Genomic DNA, 11,985 nt, shown 5'->3' on the forward strand with positions numbered 1-11,985 from the left:
CCAAACTTACTCTGAGTTCCAGAGACAAGCAGCCACGTCTCAGAACTCCTGCTTATCGCAAGTTGGTTTAAGTAAAAAAGAAAATATTGCAAGAGATAAACTAAAGCCTCCGCCTGGGGAAATAAACATAACTTCAATCCCTAAACCCATGTCGAACATCAAACAGCAGCAGGAATTTCTGCCAAGTGGAGCGACAGGTACACAAACATCCCTCTCAGAGTGTGAGGGGATTAGGTTTGCTCATGTTGTTCAGAGGGAGTCGGCGTTTGATATACCGGCTACTCGGTCGAGTCTGAGCCTTCACAGGAAGCGTATAGACTCCCCTCAGAGGAGGAATCTCACCTCCAGTGATCACCCATACGAACTAATGTATTCTGAGAGAAGTGCAGCTTCACCAACGGCTCCCAAAATGTCTTTTTCCGCCGAGCTACCCGTGAATCAGTCACCCAATTTCGAGAGCAGGAGAAGACGTTTTGACCTCAACGATGACACAAAAGTGGACGAGAAATTTCCATCTAATCTCAGGAGACCTCAAGAAGAAAACAACATAAGGACGATTACGGGGAATCCATCCAAACTCTCTCAACAAACCAGTGCGTCTCAAGACGCAAAGTCTCCTCAGAAACACAGATTCTGGTCGAAGGCTCCGGTCCCAGTGAGTCAGTCCGACTATGTTTCAAAGGATTACAGTCGCCAGTCAAGAGACATCGATCGTGAAACGGAGTCTCCTCCGTGTGCGGACAGATTAAATCGATCTAGGACATGCCTGTTGGCCCCTCGGACACAGGAGGGCTACCAACCTGCTTCTGTTGAGTACGCCACGTCAAAAACGACCCTTTCAAAACCTGATGTTGTCTCACACAAGCATCAGTCCGATCACACACAAAACATGAGCCACAAAGAGGTGACCTTCAGTGACACGCTGCTGAATCAAACATATCTTTTTGCACCATCTGATCATCGCCGTGCGCCCGCAAAGCTACCAGAATACCCCCCAGAGGAATACTGCCCATTCAACACAAACAGTTTTGGCGGCAGTTCAAAGGAGGTCTTTGGCCGGCCATCGCAGCCGCGGCACAGAGTGAGCCAGAGACCAGAAGAGACAACAACAGCAGCTTCCCCTCCGCTACGCCAACCCAATTACCCTCCAGCAGACAGAGCACTGATCATGGAGGATCCAGAGGACCCCTATTACGTCACCATGTATTACCCTGGATCAGTGTACGTGGGTGAGTACAGACTTATCAAAACCACTTGACTTTAACTGAAGAAAGTCAAGAAATCCCTCAAAGCACACATGACAGACAGGGACTCTCTCATCGCTTGTGGTTTAATCTTTGAAGAGTTCGATAATTTTCTGTCTAACGGGGTGGTCAAAGACGATAGCGGGGGATTTAAGAGGTCAGTCCTTATCAGTAGAGTAACAGACGTGCTGAGGAGAGACACAACAACGTTAGTTAGCACTCTGTCAAAGTGACTAGTCCAGGAGGACATGCCAATACAGCCCTCCGCAGAGACTAGACACAAGAAAAACATGCAGAAAGAAAGAGAAAAGAGGGACGACAGGAGAGCAAAGAAGAGATAAAGTGTGAGTAGCGAGGCACAGCTTGTCTTCCTGTCACACTTTCAAGACTCATTTTACTAAACAATATCACAGAAAACACTTAATGAGGTGTAACTGCTACTGGTAGAAGTTACGTTATAGCCCTGATAGAGGTTTTAAAAACACTATAATTATGAATCTGTACGTCTAGCTGCCACGAGTTGCATACTGTATGTTCATCAGTTCTGTGGGGGCCAAATGGTTTCATTTGGAGGCCCTGCAAGGTAAAAACTGTCCAGAATTTGTTTCACAAAACAAACCCAGCTCCTCTCTCCTAGCCTCAACTGTATGACACATTCTTCATCGGTGGATGGTTTGATGAGTTGCCCTGGAGATGGATCTGTTGATATGGAAACTTAAAAGCTGCACGATGAAAAAAGAAAAAAGTTGTGTAGCAGAGGGAACCATTGTTGTGATATATTTCAGTTATTTAACAGTTTCAAATGTTAAACACCAAAACATGAACAGTTTAGAAAAAAAAGGTAAACTCACAGCAAAACAATGTAGATAAATAATTATTATAAAATAGCACGATCAGGTAAGAGGGAACTATTTATTTTTGATTTTGGGTTGTAGCTACTATCCATTTCAGTAAATGATCTGAATACTTCTTTCAATACCGTATTTCATCATTTTGTCTAATTATAATGCAATCCAAAATGTTCCCTAAAAATAGTCGGCATCACTGTCAGGAGACACTGTACCAAAAAATATGTCCCCCTGAGGTGAATGTCTACTGCGCGTGCGCGCTGCATCTCCCCCACTCCCTCTCCTCTTGTCGCCACGGTAACGGAAGAGGGGGGGCTCACGGCTGGAGGGAAGGCGAGGAGAGGTACCCGGACTAGTCACATGACCGCCGCTCCTCTCGTTACCTCTCTGTTTGGATGCACGTCGTTTGTTCTCGGACCGAGAGCGACAACTGATCAGCCGGTCACCTGAGAGCAGATTCCGCGGGTCAACTGAACGGGAGTAGGTGAGTGTGACGCACGCGCTACATCAAACGTCGGAGCCGCTCGAGCCCACCGTTAGCTAGCGGCTAACGCGGAGCGTCCGCTAGCTGTTAACGTGATTATCCAGCATGACTGCCTGCAGAGAGACAATGGGGGTCGACAGGCTGTGATGGAGCTAACCTCGTGTGTTGTATTAAAACACATACAAAGGGGTTCCGCTGAAATACGGAGCCACAGTGCGCGTGGCCCTTCACGTCAATTAAGCTCCGCCACCCAGAACAAAAATAACGGGCTTCTTTTTTCAGTGAGGAAGCAGGTCGTAGATTTCATGTCGGCAGTTACTGTCCGTTTCAGTCGTTAAGTGCGATTTGCCTGCAATGTAATGCTGATATAATTCTGTAAATCTGGTTTATCTATGACTGCATATGGGGATCAAAGCGTGTGATGGATCAAAGTGACAGCCACTGCCTCAGTGACCCGCATCATCCGGGTCATCTGGATCTGGCATTTGCGGACGCACGGATTTAAAGCATGGCAGCGGGCTGATCCATATGTACACCCTGAGGTGGTCCAGCTCATGCCTGTTACCGTCACCATCTGCCCCCACTGTTTGCGTCACTTGAAGGATCCGTTCACAGAAACATGGCGGCGTCGAGCCACGCAAATGCTGTGATGTGATGCTGAAACTCTGATACAATAGTGGTGAATGTAGTTAATGTGGTGTTCACCAGGGCTGCTGACGACGAGGTTCGTCATCAATTAACTTAATTACTGTTTCCTTGGTTCGTCAAAATGCCATTGTAACGACCTCAAATGTATTGTTTTGGTGCAAAGTTATTCAGTTTACGGTCACAGTAGACTAAGGAAACAGGGAAAAAAAATCTAATTTGAGAAGCTGAGAGTTTTGGCATTTTCCTCTTAAATAGAAAATGACTCAAAATGATTCGTCAACTGTCAAAGCACTTGTTGATACATTTTCTGTCCATCGACTAATTGTTGCATGAATAAAAAGGGAAAATTAAGGGAGACCTAAACTGTGACACTGATGATGTCACTGTTTCTTAAACAATTTCAAACATCTTTCTGTACTGCAATTTCTTGTTATTAGCCAACATATACACTGACAGCAATATATTCTGCACTGAGCTATTATTGGCTGATAAAATGTTAATTTGGGTGAACTAACCCTTTAAGACGACCGTAACCCATTTCCTCAGAGTAGAACAAGTGACAGGGAGGCGAGGCCTCGGCCTGCTCCACTGGCCTACTTACTCATGTGGAAGTATTTTCTGCTGATGAAAACCCATGTTTTATACCTTCCATTCTTTTTCTTCTGCAGACATGTCGGACGTAATTCCTCCAGAGGTGAGACCCAAACCAGCCGTCCCCGCCAAGCCCCCGAATGTGGGGGCTCCTTCCCCCTCCAGCCCCTTCCCGCCCCAGGGCCCGGGCATCGGAGGAGGAGGAGGCATCGGCGGTGCTTCAGCTCTGCCTCCCAGTGCCATTCCAGTCCCCATCGGGAGTCACGTTGCGAGCCACGCTGTGGGTCATAACGTCGGTCATGGCGTGGGCCACGTCGGGGGTCTCCCTGCAGCACACAACGGAGGTCATGCAGGCTCCCACAGGTCCGGCGGTGGATCCACTTTGCTGGGGTACATCGGCATCGACACCATCATTGAGCAGATGAGGAAGAAGACCATGAAGGCGGGCTTTGACTTCAACGTCATGGTTGTCGGTGAGTCACAGAGTATCAGTGTCTGATCTCTCTGGTCTCTGATTCTGAGATGAAGAATCTCTTTTTCTTTATTCTTACCTCTTCTTCGACCTTGTTCACCTCCCCCCCCCCCCCCCCCCCGCCCTTGTCTCAGGTAACAGCGGTCTCGGAAAGTCAACTTTGGTGAACACCCTGTTCAAGTCCCAGGTGAGCAGGAGGAGTGCAGGGTGGGCCCGCGACGAGAAGATCCCCAAAACGGTCGAGATCAAAGCCGTGTCTCACGGTGAGTGAAGCAGCGAGAGCTTCCGTTCTTTCTCTACAGACATTTACAGCGGCGTAAATGAACGATCTTTGACCGCGTTCCTAAAAGTCCCACATGGCCTGCTTCAGTCTGTCGGTGCATTGGTTTCAGCTGAGCTACAAATACACGGGCCAACAACTTGTGTGTCTTCTGCAGGTACTTTGTGTGAGAGGCTTCGATGGTTTGTTGTGACCGTTCATAACTGGTGTTCCCCTCAAAATGACTCAGAATAGAATGTGGAATAATTATATGATATACTTAAAAAAAACTGAGTTGGAGGAGGGTTGTGCATTCTTCTGTCTGTTTGCAACGTGTCTATAAATTGATAAATGGATTGGCTTGAAATTAAGCAAAATATGACCTCATTTGAAGCCGAAAAAGTTTGCTTCCAAAACGCCAGACGGTCTCTGAACTGAAAGAGCGGTGTTTCCGTGGTAACAGTGAGCGACCCCTTGCTGACGCGACTGAACGTGGCTCAATCTGTGGTTCGCTAACAATGTCACGGCGCGAGGAATCCAACTTGTTTCCCGTCATTACTGGGTTTCTCTCCTAAAACATCCACGTTGTGATGTTCCTCCACGGTGCACAACGCTGGAGATAAGGCGAGCTGAGCAGCAAGGATCCGCCGCCCTTTTCGGGTTTGAAAGGAAGCCTAATTAGTCAGAATACACAGCAGAGAACCTCCAATGTAAAGCCACCGTGTGTAACATTTGTGAATACCTCCCCCCCCAACCCTGTGTTAGCATCAAACCAGTCACTAGCAGACAGCTCTGCATGCTGTTTATGAAATCGGTGCTGTGCACGTTATGGCGTCGACCGATCTCGACGGTGATGATTTAACAGTGGGGATGTGTCAAACCCTCGGACGGAGCTCTGTGGTCGCCAAAGTTGTTGCGCGTCGCCCGCGGCTGACAGTGAGCCGACATCATTACGCTCTTCCCAGAGGGACACAGCAGACGTGTTAAGAAATATCTCAACCGGATCATTTTTTTAAACTTAGTTTGCTGCCATTTCTCTGTCGAATACAGACCGGCTGCGTAGACGCGGTCCTGTTTCCACATACAAAGCAACAGCTGTGGTTTATGTTGCTCGTTTCTTTGTGTGTGTTTTTTTTACAGTCCTTGAGGAGGGCGGTGTGAAGATGAAGCTGACAGTCATCGACACCCCGGGCTTTGGAGACCAAATCAATAATGACAACTGGTGGGTCCCCCCCTCCTGTATTCTAAAAAAAGACTCATGAATGTCATCATTACTGCCTTATCTCACCGAGAACAACTGTCCACTCCTCACCACACAAAATGCGTCGATGCGTCTAGTTCCCCCCCCCCCCCCCCCCCCCGTCTAGTTAAAAAACGCTCCCACTCTCGTAAAAGTCTTCTTCTCCTCCACAGCTGGGAGCCCATTTTCAAGTACATCAACGAGCAGTACGAGAAGTTCCTGAAAGAGGAGGTCAACATCACCAGGAAGAAGCGCATCCCCGACACCAGGGTGCACTGCTGTATATACTTCATCACCCCGACTGGACACTCGTGAGTTCATCTTTGTCAGAACGAAAGATTTCTTCCAGACATTTCGTTTCAGATCGGCACAGCCTTTAATCGAGCCGGGGCTACTTGATATTGCACATGGCGCTCTCTCCTCTGAGCACCTCACAATGAGCTGCTGCTGACAGCTGTGAAATGGCTCTCTAATGGATGAACGGATTCAGCCTTACGTGTATTACAGCCATCCTTTCTAAGCTGTTGTAATTGAGACCGGCAGGATGTTTTGTGTGCAGGCAGATAAGAACTCGGACACAACCTTTGTCCAATGATAGACTTGGTCAAGGTATTCAGACGTACCAAACAAGACAAATACAATCCCTGTGCCTCTCTCTGCTATTTGTTATCCTGAGTCCTTTTTTACTGTCGAGTCTTCTGGGACAACCACAGCCCCATAATCCACTAACTCACTCTCCCTCTCTCTTTTCTGTCCTCTGCCCGTCTGTCTGTCCCAGTCTGCGGCCGCTCGACATCGAGTTCATGAAGCGCTTGAGTCACTCGGTCAACATTATTCCCGTCATAGCGAAGTCAGACACGATGACCATTGAGGAGAGACTGGAGTTCAAACAGCGGGTGAGTCTGAACTGACAAATCTCCCAGACCTACAGTTCAGCCCATATTAGCTTATTTCTGATACAACACTATTCATTTTATAGTTTCATTCATTTAGTTATCTTCCATTTTATTGTTTGTCCTCTACAAAATGTATTTTTCAACTCCAAGATGTCCTGCGCAATATGTGTTGTGGTATTTAAAGCTGCTCTAGTTAATATTTTCACATCAACAATGGATTAAATAACTGTAAATGTGTAATGTGAAAGGTGAAGCTCAAAGTTACAACTATAGACTGTATAAAGATGATATGACATCTCCCCAAAAGTGAAGCTGAAACATCTTGATCGCCCTCTCTGGGATATTCTGGCTTCATTTTTGTACATTGAGAGAAAGTGGAGACCAAGCAGCAACCTCCGGGTCTGAAGAGTGAAGCCAATAAGGAAGTGCATTCTCTCTGATGGCCAGCAGGGGGCGACTCCTTTGGTTGTTAAAAGAAGTCAGATTGTATAGAAGTCTATGAGAAAATTACTCTACTTCTCTCTTGATTTATTACCTCAGTAAACATTGTAAACATGAGTGTATGGTCTCAGTCTCTAGTTTCAAGTCTTCTTCAATACAGCATGATGCTCATCTGGTATTTATGGTCCATTTAGAGTCAAATAGACCATAAAGCAGGGGATGCTTTAGGGCGGGGCTACCTTGTGATTGACAGGTCTCTACCACGGCGTTGTCAGGTCTGGGAGTTGTCCGTGTTTTCGTCTCACAGCTTTGACCCTTTCGTAGTCTGTCTGAATAATGTCTTGTTCAGCTTTCAGTTGTACTTAGCTCCACCCTCTCGTGTCACTGCTGTTTGTAAAAAAACAAGATGGCGACGGCCAAAATGTCAAAAGCAGCAGTCCACACACCGATGGGTGATGTCACGGTGACTACGTCCACTTCTTCTACACAGTCTGTGGTCGAGACGCCTACGTAGCACTTAGCATATTTTAACTCGTTGTTTTGGTATGACTTCCCGCAGTTTTTTTGGTTTAGTTACACCGCTCTCACAGCACCACCTCCTCAGAATCAAACCAGCCGGTGAACATAGTGGGGCATTTAGCAGCTGAAGAGCCAGATAACAAATGAAAGCTAGTGTTGTTTTCTGTCTACTGGATGTGTATCAGATTTATAAGGGGATCATTTGTCAATGTTGTTTTTATTGCTTGTTTTTGCTGCCCCCATGTGGCCAAGCAATTATAATGCAGGTAATTTAAGGGATCCAAATATGGATTGGACTATTTCTAAATACCCTCTCCAGAATGTTGGGTACACTGGCTTTGGTTTGTGTTGTAGGTAAGGAAGGAGCTGGAGAAGGGCGGGATTGAGTTTTACCCACAGAAAGAGTTCGATGAGGACATGGAGGACAAGAGCGACAATGACAAGATCAGAGTAAGTGGTTTTGTTCTTTCTTTGTATGCATTGAGTCTTTCCCTGCTTCCCCTCCTCCAAACATCATGTCAGGGCACTGGGGCATGCTGTGTATTTGTTACGTCTCATGAACCTTGTGCGGCTCTCGTCTGCGCACTGAGCCGTGTTAAAATGTCTCTGTCCATATAATAGGAGGCGATGCCCTTTGCTGTGGTGGGCAGCGACAAAGAATATCAAGTGAATGGCAAACGAGTTCTGGGGAGGAAGACTGCGTGGGGCATTGTAGAAGGTGAGTCATATGGCCTATCTTAATAGGTATGAGTTTTTAATAGTAAATGGAGCTAATATTGATGGTGTCAGGTAATGGACAAGATATGACATTTGATGTTCTGTTTTCTTTGCAGTTGAAAATCCAAACCATTGTGAGTTTGCTCTGCTGAGAGACTTCCTGATCAGGTAAAATAGCCTTTTAAATGTACTGACTTGAAGGCTTAAAGGTGTAAGACCAGTCTATGTAAGACCAGTCTATGTAAGACCAGTCTATGTAAGACCAGTCTGTGTAAGACCAGTCTGTGTAAGACCAGTCTGTGTAAGACCAGTCTGTGTAAGATCATTAAATCCAAAGTGGAAGAAACGAGAAAACGTATATTTTTTTCGTTTCGTACTACTTCGCCGGGATGAGAGCAGGTGGTAGCTCCCGGAGACGGACCTTCACTTTAGCAAGTTTGATTCAGCCAGCGCAAACCCCAGCACCGGGAGTCACAGCGGGCTCATGGAGCGCTGGATCCAACCTGTGTATTGGCAGCAACAGACCGTTTGCTGGCGGAGAACCGGGTCAGTCCCCCCCGGGATCAGAACCCTGGCACTGGGGTTTGCGCCGGATACATTTGTGCTACTAGCTAACGGCTAACTGAAGGTTGAATTTTGCATATTCTTGCCCTGCTGTTTTGTTTTATAACTTATTACTATAAATGTAGATTGTATGGGTAGCGGTGAAATGCTGCCCCCTGTTTGTTTGGAGCATGTGGCTAGGTATTACACATAGCACTTTTAAGGAGCAATAAGAGACGCCATATTGGGTAACTTTTTCTGCGCCACAAAATTGTAACAACTAGATCGTGGGTAAACATAATAGGGCTGCAGCTAGTGATTATTTTAATTATGGAATAATCTGCTGATTATCTTCTTAATTTATTAAATAAACGTTCGGTATGTAAAATGTCAGGAAATGGTGAAAAATCTGAACTTTCCAGAGCTCAAGGTGATGTCTTCAAATTGAGTATTATATAATATATTGATATATCACAGATAGCAAATATTCACATTTGAGAGGCTGGAACCAGGATTAGTTTGGGCTTTTTCTGCTGAAAGAAATCCTTCGAATGAATCAATTACCAAAATAGTTGCTGATTACTTTTCTGATGATCAACTAATCCATTCACTCATACTATTTGGCGTGACGCATATTAATGTTGCGAGAATAAGCACGATAAGCACATATTAAGCATTTTGAATCGTATATATTCTGTAAAATTTTAAATGTAACTCTGTGGCAAATCCCATTGGTTCAGATTGCTTCCTGGGTCCAGTCCTGCAGTGGGCAGGGTTCTAAAACACATTAAAACAAAAAACATTAGAATCACAAAAACTTAATAATTCTGATACTTCCTTAGTCAAATAGATGCATACATAACTCACAGCATGTCCCCTCTCTGCTCCTGTGCCTCTCTTTCTCAGGTCTCACCTCCAGGATTTGAAGGAGGTCACTCACAACATTCACTATGAAACCTATCGTGCCAAGAGACTGAACGAGAACGGCGGTCTCCACCCAATATCCTCCAATGACACCCAAGAAAGCAACCTGTAGTCTGCTCAGTTAGCGTGAGAATAAGGAATCTACAGAATATTGTTGTCATTGTCACCACGGCATCGATGCATGCTCGGAAAACATTTGAATCTGAAAATCTGTGTCATTTAAACGTGATTTTTTTCTTTTCCTATCCCTAACTCCACCCATCGTCTTCTACACTTTCGTCCCCACAAACACATCAAACCCCCTCTGGTTCATTTTCAAAGTCGTTCCGATGACAGTTTTGAAAGAAAAATACCAAACAGATAACTTAGTGCCATTATAAAAATGAACAAGTTATCATTTATCATCAAACGGTTAGTGTATGATTAGAAAGAATGTTTATGTGTATAAGAGGCAAATCTTTTAAGTTTTAGTGTTGTGAAGCAACTGAAAATATTATAATCATAATTCCTGTACAGCCCGAGACAGCTGCAAATTGCTTCTTTAAAATGTTCAGCAGCAACAGTTCATTCTAGGATAGAATCCCCGTGGCTTTACTGCTGTGCCGTCTTCTTTTATGCCCACCCTCACGAAGAAAACAAAGGAAAAGTTCCCCGTTTATGTTAGATTTTTCCATTTAAAAATAGTTTGCGTGCACAGACCTGCATTCTAAAATGAGAGAAAGCTGCAAACATCCTTCACATATGAAATGCAACTGTGTGTGTGTGTGTGTGTGTGTAAGTAAAGAATCCACAGGGTGCTTGACTGGGCATACTGCGGATTCTGTGAGTCCACGATTCACCGTAACAGTGCACACAAAGTCAACACCTCCTGGTGATGCAGCTCAGCATGCTTCATTACACCACAGTAGGTATAGAGGAAAGAAATGGCCATTAACGCTTGTGCCCCCTATGTTAGTGTTAATGTTAATCTAAAAGCCTGCAGCATGTAAGTTAATGAAGAAACACTACCCTTTGCTCATTGTTTGTTGTTTTTTTGCGAGGTAGATTTTAGACATTTTTCTCGTCACCATACCCACTGGCCACTCAGGAAAAGAATATTTTCTTACCCAAAAGAAATCCCACCAATGACATGATACAGGTGGACAGAACACTTTTAAATGGTTTGATGTCTTGTGCAAAGTTTTTTTTTTTTTTTTTTTGTGTGAACAATACAGAACTTGACGTGGTGACCAGTATTTGTGTTGATGCCATTTTTATGATTACATTCATATTGTTCACCACTGGGGGGCAGCACTCTGCCGCGTATAAGCAGTGACTCAGTAGGCACTTGGAACAGCTCCATGTCCTCAAGACATTCCGACCGCTGAGAGTTTTAGGTACGTTTTTACACAGTCCAGTGTTATTTCCTCATCAAGTTTACAGAGTGTGGATCCTCCACTGCTGTCAGTGATAACTTATATGTCTCTCCAGATCAGGTCTACAAGAAACTTTAATTCTATTACCCCAGTGGTATGCACTCAAAGTGTTGGTGCAATTATTCCAAATCAATTTGATTTACAAAGTTGTAATCATGTTTACCGAGTTTTCTTCAGGAACTCAACAGTTGTACTACTCTGCCGTGCAGGTGTCTGCAGTAAAGCACACATATGCCAAAACTACAAGTAATTCAATCTTTCGCTATCTATCAATCCTTTTTGTTTTAAGTTGACTCATCATTTTATACAATCATCCACGTCTGTGCGATTTTGATATGAAATGTCGTCTGCAAGAAATTGCTAATAGTTGTCTGTGATTTTAGTGCAGTCAAAGGTTTCAAGCAGACATTTGAAACGGTGTTTGTGTGTGCATGCTTGTGTCCGTACTGCCTGGTTGCTTACAGCCAATCAGTTCACACGTCACTGCAACTTCAACTGATCAAATACTTCTGAATGTGTGATGTGTGCATTAAATTGCTATTTCATGAGGTAAAATTGCTGCTGTCTTAACTCCTGTAACTAAACTGACAGCCACATATCACTCATCCCTTTGAACTGGTAGAACTTCACGATGTACATTTATTTGATAACTACTTTTGCTGTGACGCATTGAGGAATCATTTTCAGTGTTATATTGAGTTATACATTAATGTCTTATTACTGTAATTTATTCTTTATTTAATA

At 44.6% G+C, this 11,985-nt stretch overlaps 1 protein-coding gene across 2 annotated transcripts; it reads left to right on the forward strand.

The window, feature by feature from the left end:
* Positions 1-1,472: 1,472 nt before the first annotated feature.
* septin3 (septin 3) lies at positions 1,473-11,985 on the forward strand. Of its 2 annotated transcripts, none has more exons than XM_079279393.1 (10): positions 1,473-1,588; positions 3,893-4,288; positions 4,422-4,550; positions 5,687-5,768; positions 5,960-6,097; positions 6,565-6,682; positions 7,997-8,092; positions 8,264-8,360; positions 8,476-8,527; positions 9,809-11,985. In XM_079279393.1, exons 2-10 carry the CDS (start codon positions 3,895-3,897, stop codon positions 9,936-9,938), a joined length of 1,236 nt encoding a protein of 411 aa, XP_079135519.1. In that variant the 5' UTR covers positions 1,473-1,588; positions 3,893-3,894; the 3' UTR covers positions 9,939-11,985. The 2 variants fall into 2 exon arrangements, with proteins under 2 accessions (XP_079135519.1, XP_079135518.1); XM_079279392.1 differs by lacking the exon at positions 1,473-1,588 and adding an exon at positions 2,420-2,576.

Source organism: Melanostigma gelatinosum (genome assembly GCF_949748355.1).
Source record: "Melanostigma gelatinosum genome assembly, chromosome: 11".
Taxonomy (NCBI): Eukaryota; Metazoa; Chordata; class Actinopteri; order Perciformes; family Zoarcidae; genus Melanostigma; species Melanostigma gelatinosum.